The 22,497-nt window shown below is 39.1% G+C and overlaps 1 protein-coding gene across 1 annotated transcript in view; it reads right to left on the bottom strand.

Annotated features, from left to right (window-relative positions):
* The window catches only part of FBXL5 (F-box and leucine rich repeat protein 5), a 40,934-nt gene that overhangs the window by 12,324 nt on the left and 6,113 nt on the right, over nt 1–22,497 (bottom strand). Inside the window, exons 2-9 of the mRNA XM_056490911.1 lie at nt 16,730–16,945; nt 14,860–14,955; nt 13,891–14,074; nt 11,516–11,698; nt 9,097–9,222; nt 8,557–8,705; nt 8,298–8,380; nt 5,848–6,570 (exon numbers count right to left, since the gene is read on the bottom strand). Of these exons, the coding sequence (XP_056346886.1) occupies nt 5,848–6,570; nt 8,298–8,380; nt 8,557–8,705; nt 9,097–9,222; nt 11,516–11,698; nt 13,891–14,074; nt 14,860–14,955; nt 16,730–16,945 (1,760 nt within the window). The remainder of the gene's footprint in view (nt 1–5,847; nt 6,571–8,297; nt 8,381–8,556; nt 8,706–9,096; nt 9,223–11,515; nt 11,699–13,890; nt 14,075–14,859; nt 14,956–16,729; nt 16,946–22,497) is intronic.

Raw genomic sequence — 22,497 nt, 5'->3', positions numbered from 1 at the left:
CTGGCACTTGAAAAACTTGTAGAGGAACAATTGGCAAAAAATCATATAGAAGAAACACTTAGTCCCTGGAATTCTCCAATCTTTGTAGTGAAAAAACCAGGGAAAGACAAATGGAGATTGTTGCATGACCTTAGGGAAATAAATAAAGTAATTCAGGACATGGGGTCTCCTCAACTTGGAATGCCTAGTCCTAGCATGTTACCTAGAGACTGGCAATTGGCAGTTTTAGACATCAAAGATTGCTTTTTCCAAATCCCATTACACCCTGAAGATGCTCCCAGGTTTGCATTCTCAGTACCATCATTGAACAGAGAGGCTCCAATGAAGAGATACCACTGGAAAGTGCTTCCACAGGGCATGAAGTGTAGTCCTGCTATCTGTCAGTGGTATGTAGCTTCATTGTTGTCTCCTGTGCGTGCACAAAGCAGGGAAGCTATAATCCTACACTACATGGATGATGTGCTGGTGTGTGCTCCTGACAATTCCATTCTCCAACACACGCTTGACCTAGTAGTTAAAGTTTTAACCTCTGCTGGATTTCAATTACAGGAAGACAAGGTTCAAAGGATGCCACCTTGGAGATATTTGGGCCTACAGATTACAGCCAGGACCATTGTTCCACAGAAATTACAAATCAATTGTAACCCTAAAACTCTTGCAGACCTTCACTCTCTGTGTGGGTCATTGAACTGGGTAAGACCTTGGTTAGGCCTCACTAATGAGGACTTACAACCCCTTTTTAATTTATTGAAAGGGGAGAGGGAGCTACTGTCTCCCAGGGAGCTGACACCTGAGGCAAAAGCTGCAATTGAAAAGGTACAGCAAGCCCTGTCTGAAAGGCAGGCTCACCGCTACCAGCCTGAACTACCTTTCAAATTCATTGTTTTGGGAAAACTGCCAAACTTACATGGGTTAATATTTCAGTGGATTGAGGGGCAGAAGGACTCACTCTTAATCATAGAATGGGTCTTCCTCTCCCACCAAAGATCCAAAACTATCACACAACCACAGGAGCTTATGGCTCAGTTGATTCAAAAAGCAAGAATGAGGCTGCGTGAACTGTCTGGGTCTGACTTCACATGTATTCACCTGCCAATTAAACTTTCTATGGAGGGAAAAAACTCTCCTGAAAGGCTAACAAAAGAAATGTTTGAGCATTTGTTACAGAGCAATGCCAGCCTCCAGATATCTCTGGATAGCTACACTGGACAGATATCTGTTCACAGCCCAGCTCATAAGTTGTTCAATGAGGAATTCCACCTCATCCCTCGTGAAAAGAGGAGCAGGAGACCGCTTCAGGCACTCACAGTGTTCACAGATGCATCGGGGGCCTCCCATAAGTCGGTGATGACTTGGAGAAATCCTCAGACTCAGCATTGGGAAGCTGATGTTAAGTTTGTGGAGGGGTCACCCCAGATTGCAGAACTGGCTGCAGCTGTGAGAGCCTTTGAGCAGTTTTCAGAGCCTTTCAACCTGGTAACAGATTCAGCTTATGTTGCTGGGGTAGTATCCAGGGCGGAGCAGGCAGTGCTCAAAGACATCAATAATGAGCAGCTCTTTAGGCTGCTGTCAAAACTAATCTATTTGATTTCTCACAGAGAATATCCTTTCTATGTAATGCATGTGAGGTCACACACAGAACTACCAGGTGAAATCTCAGAAGGGAACCGGATGGCAGACACTTTTGCAGCTCCAGCTGAAAAGGCACGCCTTCCTGACATTTTCCAACAGGCAAAGCTGAGCCACCAGCAGTACCACCAGAATGCAGCAGGTTTGGTCCGTCAGTTCCAGCTAACACGGAGTCAGGCCAAGGCTATTGTAGCCACCTGTCCCAGCTGCCAGCTCCAGGCCATGCCATCGCTGGGTATGGGGGTTAACCCCCGGGGCCTAGGCAGCTGTGAGGTGTGGCAGACAGACATCACACACATTCCTAGTTTTGGACGCCTCAAATATGTTCATGTGAGTATAGACACATATTCTGGTGCAGTTTATGCATCCGCACATGCAGGGGAAAAGGCTGTACATGTAAAACAACACCTAGTGCAAGCCTTCTCAGTGTTGGGGATCCCTAAGGAAATAAAAACAGATAATGGACCAGCATACACATCCAAGGAGTTCCTGGAATTTGTCCAGCAGTGGGGACTGGGACATAAGACAGGCATCCCCCACTCCCCTACAGGCCAAGCAGTGGTTGAACGCACACACCAGACACTAAAACAGGTTCTAGCTAGGCAAAACAGTTCAACTGTGTGGATGTCTCCCCAGCAAAAGCTCTGTAAAGCTCTGTTCACAATCAATTTCTTGAATTGTTCGTTTGAAACCATGACACCTCCTGTGGTCCGTCATTTTAACAGCAGTAAACAGTTTAAATTGTCTCAGCATCCACCTGTTTTGATTAGGGATCCAGAAACATGGGAAACCAGGGGTCCCTATGAGCTAGTAACCTGGGGAAGGGGCTATGCATGTGTGTCAACCCCCTCAGGCCCTCGATGGATTCCCCAAAAGTGGGTTAAACCTTTTGTTCCCAAAACTCCAGCCACAGCAGAAGGAGATGAGAAGCAAGTAACCATTGCTTCGAAAAGAAGACGCCGCAGAGGGAAAGGAAACAAAAACCTCATAAAGGAATACCCTCTGGCAGAAAAGGACTTATAACATGTTTTAAAATGTTTGTTTTTCCTTTTAGAAGAAAGCTACCCTCCAGTTAACCCTGTGTCCTGTTAGCTTTGAACAGTTTGGCAGCAGCGTGGATCATCCCTCAGAAAACATATGCCTGTCCTCTGCAGCAGCAACAGACTCTATGTCCACCTGCCTGGGATGCCAGGGATTTGAAGGACTTTTGCTGCATAAACCTGACTGCAAGAGCTCCTAAATGTCCACGCTGCTCTGCAAGAAACAAAGGACTGGCTTAATGAACTGTTCAAGGGCTGGGGGTTTTCTGGGTGGTGGACTTCCATAGTCAAAACCATTATGTTATTTGTTGTTATTCTTTTCCTTGTAGCGATAGCATTTGGTATCCTACGTCATTTAATATTTAAAGCCATTAATGGTATAATTTCTTCTACCTCAGCAGACAATCATATAGAGATAGCAAATATAAAACAATCTAATTCTCCTGCTTATCACAAATGGTAAGCAAAATCATAAATTCGGACTAAAATTAGTTTAATATCATCCCCCTACTTAAAAAACAAAAAAACGGGGAGATGTTGTAATTCAGTATTTGAGGTATAAGAAATTATACCAAGGTGTCCTGTAACCTCTTTCCTGCAAACCCCAGTTCCTGTCTTCCTTTCCGGTCCTGTGACCTTGCCCTGTGTCCTTGTACCCACCGGGGTCGGTATTCCGGCCCCTGTCCCCTCTGTGTCCTCATCCCATTGGCAGCTAGCCAAGGCCACTCCCATTCCCCTCTCCTGATTACCTGTACCCCAGAGAAACTCGGCCTCTTTCCGGCCATACCATCGCCCAGGAATAAACTAAGACTGAAAGAGCCTCTTTTGGTATCCTTCTCCATCCATGATGCGATACTTTGTCTGATCTTAAGTAATTAGGAAATAGACACAGTTTAACCGCATCACACCATCTTATTGTTCAAATGTAATTCTCTAGCCTTCCTCTGAGTGCAAGAGAATTTGGCTGCTGATGCAACAGGTACATGGATGTATCACACCTGAGCAATTACTCCATGTGACCCTGCTCCCTTCTCTGTGAGCTCATAGAGCAGCCAGCCCAAACTCAAGTAGAAACAAGCTCACTCACCCAAAAACAACCATCAGACTTGAATCACCAAACTGCAGATTCAAGCCAGGACATAAAACTGAAGATGCCTTCAGAGCATCACTGTACATTCTCCTGTCATCAGGCAGAAGAAGAACTGCTGGCCACAAAAACAGCTATCAGGTAACAACTTACATGAAGTAAATGGACTGGCACATGTCTGCATTAGAGGGTTTCACTCTCTTCCCTCAGGGACTCCAAGTATTCTTGTGACTACAAGAAGCACTTGTTGCAACACACTCAGCAGCTAAATATTTTTATCCAAAAAGCCCCAATGGGAAACCAGCAAGGCAATTAAACCCTTGCCATGACTCAGTAACCAAACCTCCCTTTGCTCCCACATTACTGAGTCATGAAAAACCAGACCAGTAACTTGTAAAATACATGAAGAACAACCTAATCAGCACGTAGCAAAATGTGTCAGGACACTGCAACACTTGAAGGAGAACAAGCTCCAACAAAAAGCTCAAATATCTGAAGCACACCCTAAGCAAGGGTAACACTGGTGAGTGAAAGTGTCAGAAGAACCACAGGAGACATCTGAATAGCTGGTACTCGTGAAAATCAAACGGGGACAAAATCTCAGGAGAGATAAACTGATGCCAGCAGCACCTCACAGTATTCCTCACTCAACTACAGCAAACAGCACAGGTATGCATGAAGTCTTCCCACTCCAAGAAGCTTTAATTAGCCCTAAGTGCTGCAGCACACTGAGCAGGAGGCTGCAAGTACCTCAGCCTCATCCCATTTTCAGTATGAAGCAGTAACTACATTTTTCTGACAACACAAAGGATTAGCAGCAAATAGCAAACAGAAAATTCTGTAACTCATGAAGCCATCTCAGTGTTCAAGTCAAACATTTTTTTCTCCTCCTTTAACTGTTATATGGGGTCACATTGAACATGCCGTTCTGCACATACAGAATTATCATAGAATCATTTGGGATAATCATATCCAACTGTTAACCCAGCACTGCCTAATCCACCACTAACATCACCAAGTGTCACATCCTTTGAATACCTCCAGGTATGCACTTCCCATGGTGGCCTCTTCCAACACTTGAAAACCCTTTCAGTGAAGATTTTCCTCCTAATGGCCAATCTAAACATCCTCTGGTGCAACTCCAGGCCATTTTCTCTTGTTACTTGAGAGAAGAAACCGACCTCCACCTGGCTACAGCCTCCTTTCAGGTGGTTGTGAAGAGCAGGAAGATCACCCCTGAGCCTCCTTCCCTCCAGGCTCAGCCCCCCAGCCACTCCTTACCAGATCTGTGTTCCAGAGCCCTCCCCAGCTCCACTGCCCTTCTCTGGGTATACTCCAGCCCCTCAATGCCTTTTTAGCAATGAGGGGCCCAAAAATGAGCACAGGATTTGAGGAGTGACCTCACCAGTGCCAAGAACAAAGGGACAGTCACTGCCCTGCTCCTGGGCACACCACTGCTGATACAGGCCAGGCGCCACCTGGGCACAGCTGGCTCGTGTTCAGTCGCTGTCAAACAGCACCCCCAGGTCCTTTTCCACCAGGCTGCTTTCCAGCCACTCTGTCCCCAGCCTGTGGCACTGCCTGGGGTTTTTGTGACCCAAGGGCAGGACCTTCAGGCAGTTCATCTCATTGAACAGACAACTGGCCTCAGCCCATTGATTCAGCCTGTCCATAAATCATGTCATTATCCAGACAGGTTAATCAAGATGTTACCCCAGTTTTACAAAGTTTCAAGCATACTGGCAAGCCTAATAAAAACACTGGTGAACCAATACAATTTCTTAACAAGTAATCACTAAAGATCAAATCTAAAAGCATTAATACTGTCTAGAACAACAAATTCACAAAATACTTGCCTTCAGAAGACAGATATAAAATATTTTACTGTAATCTCCAAAAGAAAAGCTGGAAGAAGTTTTCCAGTCTAGTACTGTAACTATTTAAAAAGCAAAGACCACTTAAAACTTACCAGTTTCTTCAATAAAAATGTTTCTACTGAAATGAGGCAGATTCATCCCAGAGTGGCCCAACAAATAAAATAAAGTCAGAAAAAATATCCTGCAGCAAAATAGTTTGAAAATGTCTCCTTACCTGAGAGCACGGTCTGTTATCTGGTAACAGCCTGACAGACTGAGAAACTGAAGAACTCGTGCGGTCTCTTCATCAGTTTTTTCACTCCCAGAGTATGCAGAGTCTTTTTTCTCTGACTGTTTAGTCCTTATTGGTTTCTTACACAGTGCAGAGGACTCTGGAAGTGCTCGAATAGTTCTTAGTGCTGTCCCAGCACAACAAAAAGAGTGACCGCAGTAAATCAAGTCAGTAGAAGCACAGTGCTGCTGCCACCCTCTAGTCCTTAAGCCATAAATGTCTCTATTGTAGCACAATGCAGAACAATTAACATGGGATGTTGGTTCCATAAGACAAAATCCTTCAACATTTCTGTGTTTCCACTCTGCAGCATCTTCTATGTCAGCTAAATCATCTGCATCTAGCATCCACACATAAGCAGAATTGAAGTTTTCTGAGCCATCAGGTTTAGTCCAGTGTTGCTCACCATTTCCTCCCTGAATGACATTTTCATTGCTGATTTCATGCAAACCATTATATTTCTGGCTGGACTGCAGAGTAATCTCTCTGTTTTTCCACGAAGTCTTAGCATTCCTGTTCCTGCAGCTTTTCAGAATACCTCTGGTCTGATGAGTTGATATGATACCCAGTGCTCTGGAAATCCTCTCTATAGCCAGATCTGTGATTTTTTCACATCCAGACAGATCAAGGTGGCGTAGATTTTGACAATACCCAACTGAACACCAACTGAAATCGGGGAGGGGGGAGAAAAAAAAGTGGTTTGGTTTGTTGGTGGTTGAGTTTTTTTAGTCTTTGCTCAGAAATAGCTATTAGGGCTACATATATGAAGGAACATTTCACAAGTAAAATACTTATATTAATTCACATAATATTCAAAGAAGCTACTCCAGACAGATTAGATTTGATATTCCAAGTGCTCTATGTATGCCTAGAAAAATTATGTCTAGAGAAATGTGAAATCAGTCATGAATCAGTAACAACTTCTATTTCTCCATATACTGAGACTTTAAAGAAGTCCAAATTTGCTATATTCTGAACAAATGTTTGAATAATAGATCAGACTGCAAGCACCAAATACACACTTAACAAAAAACAACTATTATACTCAACAGAAGCTACCAAGAGACATCTGAGTTACTAAACATCAAAGCTACTTCTCAAAAGGCTGAAAATAGTGAACTAGCAAACTTTACCCACACCCACCTCCCCAAAAATACATCTGAGATTCCATATTCAGTTTGAAGTATTGTAACAGTTGTAATTTCCAGGATTTTGAGTTTCTCAAGCTTGGCAGGTTACACATACTGAAATGCTAGTGTACTTAGATCATATGTCCTTCTGTCCTTCCCCATTTCTTCCAGGAATACTAGATGGATTCCTGAAACAGATCCTGTGTTTCTAACTATTCCATAATTAATTAAAAATCAAGACTTTTTTGTTTTAACAAAAAGCTTACTCCTTTAGTCTTACCTTTTTCAAGTGGAATAGAAATTTTATCTACAGTAATACTCATACATTATTAGCTATAAAAGTATATAAGTGATTTAACTGATTACCTAACCATAGTTAATGTTACTATCATTTACTTCCTATAAGTGTTTATTTATATTTAGAGCAAGCCAAACTTATTTTCTGAGTTACAAATTGGAGTGTTATAAATACAGATAAATGAGAAATGGCAAATAAGGTAAATTTTACTAGATATTAATAAAAACTCACAAAGACAGACTTCTGAGCCCTGGAAATTCTATAAAACTTTTATTACAAATGTTAACTACAAATAAAACTTGTATAAGATACAAGCTGCAGGGTACTGCTTCCAGTATCCATGCTGGTGAGATCTTCTGTGGTGTTCACACTACCTGAGAGAACTCCATGATGTAAATGCAGAACACTGAAATACCTGCTGAGTTTCAATACCACAGTAAGACCCACTGGTGCAGGTTCTGCATCCACACACCATCCCACTGACATCAATGACATTTCCGCAGGCCTCAGTAAAACTCAGGAACCCACCTAACACAATACACCTAAGCCTTGGAGCTTTGCCTACCATTTGATTTGTGTGTCTGAAATAGCAGTATTCCACACCCTACCAGCTGCACCAGACCAAGAGAACTTCCTTAACTGAGAAACTCCATAAAAATCTATGGACAAGTTGTTAATACTAGAGCAAAAACACAACTATTGTTATGGACAGCTACACATTGATAGGTAAAAAGTATCCAATAGTGAAGACAGAGAATTTTAAATGACCACCATGAATTTACATGTTTCACTTGGTATTTCAGTGATTTGTTACTCTGGTTTAGTTCCTAGCCACAAGTCACATCAGAGCTACAAATTTAATTTCTCTTTTTTCTTTCTTGGCAATGGACTAAGAAGTGTTTGAATTTTCACTCAAAAAGCTAGATTATATATGTGTATATTTTTAAAGATAACAATTATCTAACCTTTCAAATACAGAGTCTGAAATGTCGGTTTGAGTGAGATCCAAATATTCCAAGTTGGGGCAAAGCTCCAAGATCTGTCTAACCTGAAAAAAGAATGGAAAATAATCAGTAAAGATACAAGCACTAAGGCTGCACATGATGTCTAGAGACAACTTATAAATTAACATTCTTTTGGACTGCAACCCACTTACATTACCCAAGCACGTCAGTTCAAGACTGCATAGTCACAATTATTAAATGCAAGTTTCAAATTACACACCATTTTGCTGGACACTGCAGAACTGTAGGCCAATACCAGTGTCTTTACAGAGGAGCCTACAAGCGGGAGGACATGATGAATTAGGCCATGAAGCAAACGTTTTTCCATTTGTGCTATATTAATGGCAAGTGAATCTTCAGCTGCTTCTTCTGCAAAATAAACCCAGAGAGAAAGACTTAAAATCATTAAAGGACTTGGAGACATATTTACTATAGACTATGTATATATATATATATCTGTGATTTCACAGCTTAAGACAAATTTTAAACCAAGCCTAGAATGCATCAGGACACAAGATGATTCATCCAAACTTTCTGAAGAGATGAAGCCTAGCCTTTACCTCCAGATACATCCCCATAACTCTTCTACCTGCTCTCATGTTTCCTCTTTACTAGACAAATTAATCCCAGTCATGAAAATCAGATGCCTGCTTCCCTCCTACCAACCTCCATCTCCCTTTTTTTCCACTCAGCTTGTTTCTTATAGCTATGTCATCTTCAGGGAAAGAAATAACACTTCACCAAAATAAATTTTACCTACCAGATTCATCTATGTCAGCATCTTCATCCCATTCCTGGAAAGCACGACTTTCATCTTTTCTATTTTTCACCCATTCCTCATCAGGTTCTGTCTCAGTATCTGCTGCAGGACCACTGTACCAATCACCTACTCACCACCATCCCCCAAAAAGAAGGAAAAAAAGTTAAAGTTTTCTCACTGCAGGAGAAATCAGCACTGATAGCTTTTCATTATACTGTGACCTGATTTAAGAGACATAAATGAATTTTGAATTCATCTCAACTAAGATTGGACTAAACCTTAAAAAAATTCTTTGCTTGATCTCTATCCTTAAGCTTCAAAAGATTCTTGGAACAGTTTCAGTACCATCCCAGAACTCACAGCCTATTATGCCTGAGACACGCCTGCTATCCTTATTTGCTTAGCAGGGAACAATATGATCACAAAAGTAACAGAAACAATTATGGAATATTTGGACTGTTTAGGTGCTCAAGCCCCTTCTGGTAAATAAATTATTCATCAGCTTTTAGTGTAACACTTGAAGACTTTGCTTTTTTCCTCTGGAATATCACAAATATACAGTTAACCAGCCTGGTTTTAGTGACATGACAACTCCAGGATCACAAAAACCAATTTCCAAAAGTATCCTACTTAAAATAGCTACATAGTATTTATAACATATATATGACAAATCAATACACAATCACTTCTTAGAACATCTGGATGAATGTGAAGATCAGCAACAGCTCTGCTGTTATAGCTGGTGGAGCACCCCTTCCCCCTCAGGGTTACTGCACAGGAATTAGTTTACTTTTAGTTTGGATATATGGCAGTGCTGGGCTCAGGGTAAGCAGCTCTGCTGCCTCCCTTGATGTAGACATGCTGAAAAACAAACTACCATATGTAACTGTCTCACAGGGGGGAACCCTACTCTTCCTAGAGCAAGAGCAGCCCCTATTAAGTAATATCTAAAAGAACAAGGTTTCTTCTATGAATAACACAATGACAGTGAAATCCTAATTAACTGTCAACCATGAAGCTTTGATAACATTTCTCATCATCTTTTACTCATCTTCATAAGAAGCCTCATTACTTAAGAAGCCTCATTAGCCTTCTGTGTACTACAAGGGGAAAAAAAGTTAAAAATTTAACTAAGCCTACATAAAACCACAATTCTTTTCCCCTCCCTGTGGCAGTAATCCTATCTGAGAAGCCTCCACCCAGTTTAGAGCTCTTCTGCACAAACAACTCTAGTAGTACAAACAATACATCATGAGACAGCTTCCTGTTGTGCCAAACCAGGTTTAAACCACTCATTTTAAGCAGTTGCCAATTATCTTTTTGTGCGTATGTGAGTGTAGCACTGAATTATCAAGACAACTATGTTATAAATGCAAATTTAAGAATTTGAACCTTGGAGCCTCTCTACTCAGTCTTTGGAAGATCAGGAATCAAACTATCATTTTCAGGAAGATTTACCCAAACAAAAAAAAGAAAGAAGGAAAAAAAAAAAAAAAAAAAAAAAAAAAGACTAAAACGTTAATTCCTGTCTGCCTTGTACAAATTTTGAAGCCATAAAGAAGTTTTTAGTTTTCATGTATCTCTAAAGCTAAGTTTCTCTCTTGAAATCTTAAAGGCATACAAAAGACTTATTAAACAGCATAGACTTTCTCCTTTTACTGAACTACACTGATATGGCAGCGCTGTGAAGCCTGCAGTTCCACACTCCACATAAATATGGACATAAAGCTACAAATACACTCTTGTGACTTGTAACTGGTCTCATTGGAATGCAGAGTATTTTGTCAATTTGAACAGGTACTTTTGCAAGGGTCACATTTCTCAATAGGAAATTCTATTTAACAAAAGAGTTTGAGGAAAAGAGTTTTAAAAAACCCCTTACTGCAGTAGAAGTTACTGAAGTAATACACCTAAAGAATCAATACTAAAACTAAACATTCATTCAGTTTTCTTTGAAGCTTGACTAAATTGTGAGGAAACATTAGAACTCCACTTATTTTGAACTACCTTTCTGCAGTTATGCAATTCATTTCTACCTAGTAACCTAAGAAAATAATTTTACTGATATGCGTAACAGCAGCATTTATAATTCTTAAGAACTCCTTAGATTTTTAAATAATTCAGATGTATTAATGAACATATTAGCATTAATACAAGAAAAAAAGGTAAAACTAGGTAAACTGGATACAAAATGTACTCATGAGTTTCAACCAAGACAACTCCTAATTTCTTAATTCTACATGATGGAAGTATGTTTTGGGAATTTTTAACATTGACTCAAATTTCAGGACACTATCCTTGTCAGAAAGGTAAACCTCACATGCTCAGCTGTCAGGCTCAGCCTATACTAAAACACTTTTTTAGAGGCTCAAAAATTCTGATAAATCATGTGCTTTCAAAGGAGCTAAATGTAACTTACCTCTGGCCCAGCGAACAGGGTAAAGATGTTTCCACAGAGATCCAGTTTTAGCCAACTGTGACCATTCAGTGCTTACTTGACTACACTGACATAACTCTTGGGGGTTAAGGTAACTGAAAATGGTCACCATTACTTCAGGAGGGAGATTAGTAATATTTGTGGTGTGCCCTGTTACTTCGGTTTCTGAAATACAGAAAGTGCGTGTTAAGTGAAGTCTCACAGCTTTAATAACAGTAGTGGAACACAAGTTTTGACTAGAACAATGAAAAAAATGTGTCTGAAAAAATTTAACAATTGTTAAAGATAGGTTTTGGTTTGACTTTAAAAAGCTTTCACTGTAACAACACCTTCAGCAACAACAACAAAACAACTCAGTTTTCTGTTTACCACTTTCTCATCTGGCTCATTCATTCAAAAAAAAAAAAGTAAATTAATGCTACTCAACCACAGAAAGATGAAAGCCGTACCTGCTGTAAAGGAAATGCTTTAAGAAAAATGCCTCCTGTTGCAGATGGTATCTGTACCTGGTCTGCCACATTCCCAGGAAACAGTACTAGCACGCAGAACCTACCAGCTGGGACCACTCTCGCTGGAAGCGCTCAGCCTCTTGACTGGGACACAGAAAAGTTCATGCTCAACTCTTTGCATTGTGTTGAATTCTATTTCTAGCCTGAGCTGCTAGCATTGACAATTTTACTTTCTGAATGGTGATGAGCCATTCAGGCTGTAAAGTAATACTAAGTACTAGATGAGAAACAACAATTTGACCACTGTAATTAATACTTCAATGGACAGCAGTAGAACTATTTCCAACAGCTCTCCCTGATTGCCATATTGCAAAGAGAGCTGCAAACTATATAAAATAACAAATTTAGAGCTTTGGTTAGTGAGGCCTTTGGCTGTTTTAAGAGATTTCTCATGTTTTTTTTCAGAACAATTTCCTTGAAAAAGTATTTCTAAAGGAGTTTTCAGGAGTCCTTCAAAATAGCAGGCTTTACTTACTAATAGCAGAGTTTTACTTCCAAAGTGCCTAGAACTTCTATAGAGAGAGAAGCATCAGATTGCAAAGAAGCTTCAAAAGTGAGCATAATGTAAATTTTACCACTTAAAAAAATATAATTAAATACTTGATGAATCAATGTATTTGCACAACCAGCATGTTGCTGCATGAATTACAGTGAATTTCACAGGAAAATGCAGCTGAGCCTGCACAGGACTGCCAGCTGTTTTACCTTCCTCCCTTTCTAAAAAAGAAATGCAAGACACGTACTCTCTTCTTCAGAAGTCTAAAACAGAATGACTGCAGAATTACTGCTGTCCCAAAACTGTTATTCCTGCTAGATTTAACAGCAAGTAATGCCACAAAGCTATGTCTGTCACATTGATCTGGAAAGACTCAATAGTATTTCACAGAATGGACCATGATCTTTTCTGAAGGCTTCACCTGGAGGGCAGAAAACGACCAGTTGAGTAGTTCAGAGAAGTCAAGTTTCATCAAAAAATCTGATTACAGAGTAATTTGTCAAGTTTTTCTAATGAGAGCAGCACATCTTATCAACATCACAAACTCAGTCCATGATAGCTCACTCTACGTATCAGTCACACCAGCATTACACCTTTGGTACATTAACTCCCCTTTCTTGGGGAATCAATTCTTTTTCGTTAAGAGTGGAAACTGTAAATACTGCTAACTTAGGCTGATTCAGCAGTTATAAAATAAGCCTGAAATCTACTTTAGTAGTTATCCATTTATTCTAAGTTTCATCAGAAAAGGTAGTTAGAGAGAAATGCAAAATAAATATCCACTTTCAGAACACACATTGCATCTGACCTATTCACATGCTGCACAGATTCATTCGCTTGCACTACTCCACACTCACAGGTCCTTTCTCATTCCTGAGAGGCCCAGGAAAGTTAGGCAGTGGAGCTGGGAACATGAATGTTTTTAATTTGAAATACTGTCACTTGGATAACTATTCTGTGTTATTAAAACACCAACACAAAAAGCTCACAAAGCTGTCCTAAAAAACAAGAATGAAATGCAGAGTCTGCAAATAGAAAATATAATTTCAACAGAAGCATGAAATTAGAAGTTAATTACATTTTCTATCTGTTCTTTGTATCAAATACTAACATTTGAGGGAAGGGAGCAGAAGAATGTTGAGAACAGGTAAACAGTGAAGTACTATCTACATTACAACCTGCCAAGATGTCCGTATCAAACAATAAAGTTTCTGAAATTTCAAAACTGGTTTGCAGATATGCCTATTTTATAAGAACTACTCTGTTTGACTACAAAACTTTTAGGTACATCACTGGTGTTGCTTTTTAGATAAAAACTGCAGTTTGAAAGTTACTTTAATTAGATACTTCACCTTCATCTGCCTTCTCATCCACAGAATACTTAAAGACCTTCTGAAGCTCTTCTGCTTGATTCCACTTACTGAGACCTCTAAATTCTGCAGCCTCTTTCTGTGAGCAGTGCTGTGCAATTACTTTCTTCTTAATATCTTTCAGCTCTTCATAAGTAAAGTATTCCATCAACATTGGCTGAAAAACCTAACACAAAGGAAACAAGGGAAAAAAAATCTGGTGCTGACAGAAATAGTCACTAATGCTACACAGGCCTACCAACACAGAATTTCCTATTTCAAATTCTCTCAAAGTAAAACATATTATCTATTACGTGAACCAAAGGATAGGACCACAGAAGTTTTAAATTCTAATCCTCTGCTTTCTAACAGAATACTGCACAGTACCAGGCAAGCTGTTTTAACTGTTTTCCCCACCATAACAGGGAAGGGATTAAAGCTGCTTAACCTATATAATTTATCAAGGTACTCACATGGAAAGCAAAATAGCAAGGAAGAAAAACATGAAAAAAGACTTCCCGTGGACAGACTTCAGAAGATGCTTCCCAGTTTTTGGATACCCATAAATCATCAGACTGGCAGTACTAGTCCAGGTTTCAAATATAGGTCAGAAGCTGTTTGGGAGTGTCAGTTTGAGTCATGAAGCACTGGTTTACAGGACCTCTCTTTTCTCATTTAAGTTTTGCTACATATCCATTTTAGCTACTTGCTGCAAACAAATCCCAGGTCCAATGGATTTTTGTTATTAATTTTTTCAAGAATTAGAATTTCATCATAAACTTCCTATAACTTTCCTGTATAACTTTCCAGTCAGAGAACTGAACAATGACACCACACTCCTGAATGCAAATTAGCATAGCAATAGAAACAGAGAACTGAAAAAACAATGAACCTCTAAGCCATTTGCCCCTATTCAGTTATTACAAACCCCAAGGAAGATTTCCATCAGAACTGAAGAAAATCTTTACCCACCTCCTCTTCCTCTTTCATATGAGGAAGGAAATCCCTGGTAAAGGCTTCCAATCTCTCCTTCAGCTGTTTCGCATAGTTTAGCTGCTCATATTCATTCTGAGAAGAAAGCAAAGACTTAATGGTTACCCAATCTCATCCAAGGATTGAGCTGCCCAATAAGGTAGTGGTTCAAAGGAAAGCCCATTATGCCCTTCCCATACATGCAGCAGGTTTGCTCTATTTCATGGTAAGAACACATTTACTTAACAATGCTGACACTCTGTACTGGCCTGTCAGCAGACAGAGCAAAGAATTCCCTTCCTGCCTGAGTCCAATTTATTTTCTTAGCATATATGAACTCATTTGTCTAATCCCATTTTCACTTTGGAGCAAAGACTGAAATTTGCCAGTCTAAAATCTCGCACAAAGTTCAAAGTAGTAGCAGACTAATTTAGGTATTTGCATGGTTTGTATATAAAGTGTTCTAGGATTTAACAGTTCTACCTCATCTTTTAACTGAATATATTTTACCTAAGTTATTCTAAAATTATAACTTCCAAATTATAATCAGAATTTACAGTCAGACATGCTATACAGACTTGTACTTTGGAAATCGAAAAAACACTTAAATAAAGATGTAACTGACTTTTAAATGTTCAAGTTAGTCCAGTCTCATAAATCAAATTTGTTAGCTTATTCTCTGAGTCACTAAAAAGAAGTTGGTTCTGAAATCTGCCCAGTAATTGCAACATACTGAAGTTCCTCCTAACTCTTACTGTAAATGTTTTTCTATTCAAGCTTCTACAACATCAAGAAACCCTGACTATTGCAGAGACAAGCTTAAGCCACCTGTTTAAATTAAACTAACCACTCCCTAAAAATACTTAAACCTTAACTAAGGTAATGTATCTAAAGAGAATTAAAGAAATCTGGTTTTACACACTTAAGAAATCAAGTAACAGAATAACACTAGCATCCTACCAAAGAAGGTGTAACAAAGTCAAGTGTTAAATTTCCCTCTTTCCTTCATTTCCTGATTTGTCAATGGACACAAGACAAAATTTAAGGTTTATTATGCATAGGGAAAAAATTACTTGTAGGGTTCCCAGGTCAAAACAACGCTTAGATGGTAAAACAAAACCAATCAATTACATATTTAGTATTTATCTTACTGAAAATCTGGACCACACATAATAGAAATGTAATATGGGTTGTCAAATGACTACTGGAGACTATAGTTCCTAAGGGGCAGGAAGAGAGAGTTGAGTACCCCAAGAGAAAGATATGGAAGAATTCAGGAAGAATTCTACTGAAGAAGAACTTAGAGCTAAGTCACTGTCAAAAAAGCCAGCTGGAGAAATAATATTTAGAGTTCTTTGATGACTAGATCATTAATAGGACTGCTGAGCTACAGATTACTGGAAGGAGTACATGACTCACAGAATAAAACAATGCTGCTTTTTTTTCCAAGTCTGGAAATCATGTCTATGTGTGACTACAATACAATGCTGTGCATCACCAAAAAGAGATCCTCAAGGTTTCCTAACAAATTAATAAATCCCTATTATTTCTATAGCCAGAAACTTCTGACCAGTTAACAAAACAGTCTTTATATTTGAAACCTCCATGCCACCTCTCCAAACCACCCCAAATTATACAGTGAAGACTGTCTATGATAAAACACATTTCTGAAAATGATTTTTACTAGAAACTTAATAATTGTGGTAAACAGCGAAAGAACTTGTGTTTTGGACTAGAAAATATCAAAATAACACCAAAGTTTCTTCTTCCTCCTTAGTTTATTCATAGAGAATATGAAGAAGAGTCAAGGCAAACTAATATATAACCACAGTGTGTCTTCCTCAGGTCACAGATCTCTCAGTCTACTCACCTTTACATTCTTTAGCCCTTTCTCAAAAAGGCTAAGCATCTCTGAGAGTTTGTTGTCCGAGTGCACATTGTACACTGTCCGGCTACGCTGCTGAAGCAAACCAATGATACACTCATTTTCAATCTGCTCGTGCATTTTAAATTCCTTGAAGGTGGCATAAAGAGATTGCAGCAGAGCCCGAAAATCATTGTTGTTGGAGAAGTTGGTCTTGGAAAGCTAAGAGAAAGAAAAGTTCACAAAAACACAATGAAAATCATGTCAAACTCAAGTTAAATCCTTAGAATAGGTATTAACTCCAAGGGATTCATTGCTCCCCTTATTTACAAAAGGTAAACACCTTCAGTTTTTAACATAAAATGAAGCCACTAAAATCAAAGTTATATTTAAGCAACATAAACCAAATCTTGTGAAACACTGAAACAAACAAATGTAGAAGGATTTCCTGGCAGAAGTCAATGCAATCTCCTCAGCCCAGCAGATTTCTGACAGCCTTAGGCCCCTTCCCAATCCACACTTTTGTCCATACCAAAAAGTCATTAACATAGGCCCTTGAGCCCATCCTTAGGGATGTATTATCCACAAGGAATATTGTGTCCCACCAGTGAATACAAACTACATTAGCTGCTGAAGAAGGTTTCCAATCGAGCAAAACCCAACAAACCAACACAGATTAAATTTCTAGGTAATACAGTAGTGTCATTTTTACATGTGTACAGTCACCATTGGCAACAATATGCTTTTAAAACTGCATTTTCCTTCGGTGAACATAGAAAACAGGGTCTTTTCCATTCTTATGCTTTATTCCATGTGCAGTTTCAAGAATCATAGTCTGCAGCAGTATACAAGACCAAGCATCCTAAAAGTAGAATTCAATTCAGAAAACAAGCTACCACAATATACAGAAGTGGCTTACCTACAAAGACTCTGGAATCTATGGGTTTTACAAATGGGAACCTGAGACATACATATTCATACACAATACTTACATCAAAAACAACTACAAATTGAGATATGCAAAATGTTTTTTTTATTAAAAACCCCCAAATGTACTTGCTCATTGTGACATTGCATTGCCACTTCCTGGCAGTTACCAGCAAAATGCAACTGAAACATGCTGGACACCTGCCAAATGCTTATGCAACTCCGAGTCAGCTGAACATACTGTACACTACATGCTGCACATATGAGCAAAATTACTCTCACTATGGAAAGACAAAGTTACTTAGTCCCAGAAGAGAGAGGAAACACAGCAAGGTTTAAGAGTGTTTTTGGTTGTTTTTTTTTTTCCAATACACTTTAGACCAACTACTGACAGAAGTCAGAAAAAATTGCTGTCTGTAACACACTGTTAGGATTTGAAGCATATGTTGTTACATATCCCCAATGGGGAAAGATCTTGGCTTCAAAAGCCATTTCAATCCCACACTATGCCCAGAGAATGCAGCACTAGGAGCAGTGGTACTACATAAAACTGAGGGATTGACTTCCCACACTGAAAAACAGAAGCCTGAGCAAGCACAGGCAATGGGCACAGAAGTAACTCCTCAGGACAGCCTCCTCACCTCCTGGCACCCGTGAGTCACATCTCAACAACCAGCTGTGGTTTCTCAGGTGGCATTTCCTTTGATTAAGGACAGTGCTGATACAGTTCATGCTACCCATAAGGATCTACAAAGTGACTGGAGGCAGTCCCCAAAGATCCTTTTCCCTCCAAGAATCCCACATGTTCCCAAATGCTTAGCATTTTGATTGACTTAAAAAATGTAAACAAGACTGCTGAAGTGGGTAACAGGAAGGTTACACAAATCTACTGTATTCTGCTGTTGGCTTTAAAAACAAATCATGAAATTGCCTCTGATAAAAAACTAGCATCATCTTGACTCAAAGCCTTTTCGAGACTCAAAATTAAGCCTTGTATATTCACTTCTGATACTGAGGCCTCCAACAGATATCCAACAGATTAGGACCTATGGAGACGATACTGAAGTTTTGCAACTATACTCGAATCAGAAATCACTGTATTAAAAAGGTCAACCAAAGCTGAGAACAACTGGCTTTTCAGAGGACAGGTAGCCTAGCAACAAAGTCACTCGGTCAGACCTGTAATTTCATTACCAGGATTGATGAAGTCTCCTGATGGGGGACCAAGACTAATAACAGACAGCAGCTACTCAATTCTGAGGTTCACTCATCACCAGCTCTAAAACAAGGAAAACTAGTGCAGAAGTTCAGTAGTGCAAGAAGAAAAAACACACACCCCCAAATTCAAAGAGAAAATAGCAAGGGGGAGGAAATGGACTGGATTATGGATTTTTGTTGACTCATCAAAAACAAAGCACGGTGCACATGAGAACTCTGAACACGCTTAAAATACTCTGCAGCAAACCACAGCCACCAGTGCCCAAGAAACCTGGGAGCTTTCTAGGCTTTACATTTAAACATTTACATTTAAGACATTACATTTAAACAACTGTGCATTACAGTACCACTGGGTTTGTGCTTGGAATGCAAACTCTAATTCAGGAGTAGTACCCCCCAAGAGCAAGTTTTAGTGGCTCCTGAAATTTAGGAATTATTCATAATCCAAACACTTTGAGCAACTGTCCAAACAATAGTCAGTCCTCTGTACCACAAAGTCTACTGGAAACACTTCAGAGACTTATGGCTGATGCAGGCATTGTCTACAAATAGCCAGGAGCTTTTAAATTCAGTACTAACTTTAGTTATTAAACATTTATTAAAAGAAAATAAATGATGCAATTAAAGCATAGCCATACTTGAAAAATCTTTGTAGCTCAGACAAGTATACACCAGTTTCAGGTGAGTGTCCAACTTACTGGACTATAACAGAGCCATTACCAATTACAGACTTGTAGCAAACATCTTTCCTTACTGAAACACACTGTTTAATTTTTGTAGTTTAAGAATAAGATACCAATACTGGCAATATTAACAGCAATTGCTCTTTAGACTTTATGGGCCTCATGTTCACAAAACTCAACTGAAATAAATCTACACTCAACTCTTGCATCTCCCTCGTGGCTTTAGTGTTTTCATCAAAAAAATGAAACTTGCTGTCTGATGAAGACAGAGACATATCTATCCACAATGCTGTGAATAAATAAGGAAGCTCAAAACTGCTAATTAAATCACCAAACAAAATACAGTATTTAACTTGGTTTCTGGAAGTGTTTTATGCATGTGCCAATGTGGAAACGTCTTCTTAGAAGAAGGAAATTAATTTTCCAGTAATGTTAGTTTACAGCAAGTAAACTGAAACAGTTTTTTCCTACTAACTATGCCAAAAATATATTTAAGGAGTGAAAAATGTTTGCCTCTTCCTTCCAAGCATACTATGAACCAATGAGGAGAAAGCAGCAAGGAAGAATAAAGAAAAAGTTCACTGCTCTTATCAAAGTAGCACAGCAGTAAGTGAAGACAATGCTGCATGCTAACATTCCCAGTTACAAGAATCTCTATTCCCAACTACAAGTTGGAAAACTACAAAAAATATGAGGAAGGAGAACAGGAGCAGAAAAATTTATTTTTCCGCTCTTCCTACAGATTTCACGAATTTAAGATGGAATAACTTCTCAAGGTTAAAAAGTTTCATGTGGCTACAAATTCACAAACTGCTTAATTTCAAATGAAGGTTTCCCCTATCAACATGTGAATTCTGAACAACCACTAACCTTAAAAATTCAGTCTCGAATCTACAAAAAATGAAGACTTTTTTTTCTTCCTAGTCTTCTTGATCAACTGTAGTTCTTTTTGTCACCCAAGTTACATTTTTGACAGGTCATTCCTCTATATTGTTTTCCACATATAACCACATTTAGATTTATACAATCAGCTGACAGCCACAGCATATGACAAAAAGACATAATATTCCTGATCATCAATGCAGACTAGACTTCTACCACTAGTTAACTAATTATATTTAAAACTAATATAAAAAATAGTAAAATGTTTTTCATTATGAGGCTGATAGCACCATCCTGATTATAAGAAAAAAGATATCAGGATAAAAGCAGGAAAGTTATTCACCCACAAGGTGACTGAGAACTGGAACAGGCTCCACAAGGAAGAGGTCACAACACCAAACCTGACAAGAGTTTTGACAATGCTGTCAACCACATGGTGTGACTCTTGGGGCTGGGATTCTTGCACAAGGCCAGGAATTGGAGTTGATAAGCCTGATGGGTCCCTTCCAACTCAGAATATTCCATGATCCTATTCTATGATTCTTTGAAAACAAATTATTTTTAGAATAGAACAGCACCAGGGAAAAAAAAAAGGAGCAAGTATTACTAGGCAGCTGTATCTTTTCACTTTTAACATTTTTAGGTATTAGAACTCCACATATGCAGTAGCACTAAAATTGAAAGGACAAACCTGGACTCTGCAGAGGTATTTATCCTAATTTCAGGCATAAGAAAATGGAGGAACAAAAACCATAACATGGTGTGCCTGTGTGAACAGCAAGAGCATGCTGTTTCATGTTACACATAATCTGCTGGAAATGAGGGTGTGGGTATGGAGGAGGAAACACAGCAGAGGAGCAACCCTGCCTCTGAATGTACATTCCTGCTGCCTCCCTGGAATATGTGCTAGCAATCATGCAGCTACAAGATGAACCTATCTGATATACCAACCCAGGGAGGAGCTCTGCCCTTTACTGGGCTCATTTTTCACCTGGCTGGAGCACCAGTAACACCCAGTTATAAGCCATGTCTTACTTAGGAGCTCCCAAGAAGTTCAGTTAATATTGTCCCCAGGAAAGAACTCAGGTGCTGAGGCAGCCAAGAGAATGACTGAATGACTGTCCTCAGTGTCATCACTCCTTGGCTTGCTCTTTATGTAAAGGTATATGAGGTGAACAGTAAGAGAATTAGCTAAACTGTCTATGTGTATGAAGCCTTAAATCAGGAGAAAAATCAGTTTTGGCAATGGGTCAACCCAAAATAATCAGTTAAGCAGGAAGGACAGGATGTGGCAGAATTCAACAAGAAATCCAAAGCTTTCAAATGCCCTTCTTTCTGTTATTGTCTTCTCAATGCAACCCTGTCCTCTGTGTAATCTTCTAGTTGTTTTGCAGCATCACTAAAGTCTTGAAACAGATTTTGAAAAAACCCAACTAATCAAACAAAGCCAAACCAACAAACAAAAAACCCCACAAATCAAAACCAACCAGCAAAGAGTATACAAGATTCAGGCACACAAAATTACAAAATTATTTTGTTTTCAAAGAACACTGGCAACAGGGAAGGTAAAACCTCATATTCTATTTTCAATGGCTAAGATCAAGCTGATAAATGCCAAACATAAGGGAACAGTGAAAAAACTCTTATATTTCCATTTTTATTGGTGTCTTCCATATCACTGTCTTGTACTACATCCACAGTCAGTTTTATCTAATGAACACCCATAGATCAGGTTTTGAAACATGAAGAGCATTTCACAATGAGACATGAATAACAACATGGAAATAACTCAACTAAGATTTTCAGTGATGCAATTTCTACAAGCATCAGATCCCCTTGGGGCTCACAGTAGAAAGGACAGCTCAAGATGCACTGATAAAATCAGCTAAGCCTCCTTCACCATGTGATTTCCACAGGCAGAAGCTTACTGTAGAGAACAAAAAAAAGAATTAAAAAAATTAAACCAATTAAAAAGCTACAAAGTATATGAGCTACAAGGGCCTTGAATGAAACCATGATGAACGCTCACAACTATGCTGCTACTTACCTATCTGTATCCTATGT

Source organism: Oenanthe melanoleuca, chromosome 4 (assembly GCF_029582105.1).
Source record: "Oenanthe melanoleuca isolate GR-GAL-2019-014 chromosome 4, OMel1.0, whole genome shotgun sequence".
In the NCBI taxonomy this organism is placed as follows: domain Eukaryota; kingdom Metazoa; phylum Chordata; class Aves; order Passeriformes; family Muscicapidae; genus Oenanthe; species Oenanthe melanoleuca.
Note: the sequence above shows the minus strand (reverse complement) of the source record. Positions and strands in the feature narration are given on the sequence as shown.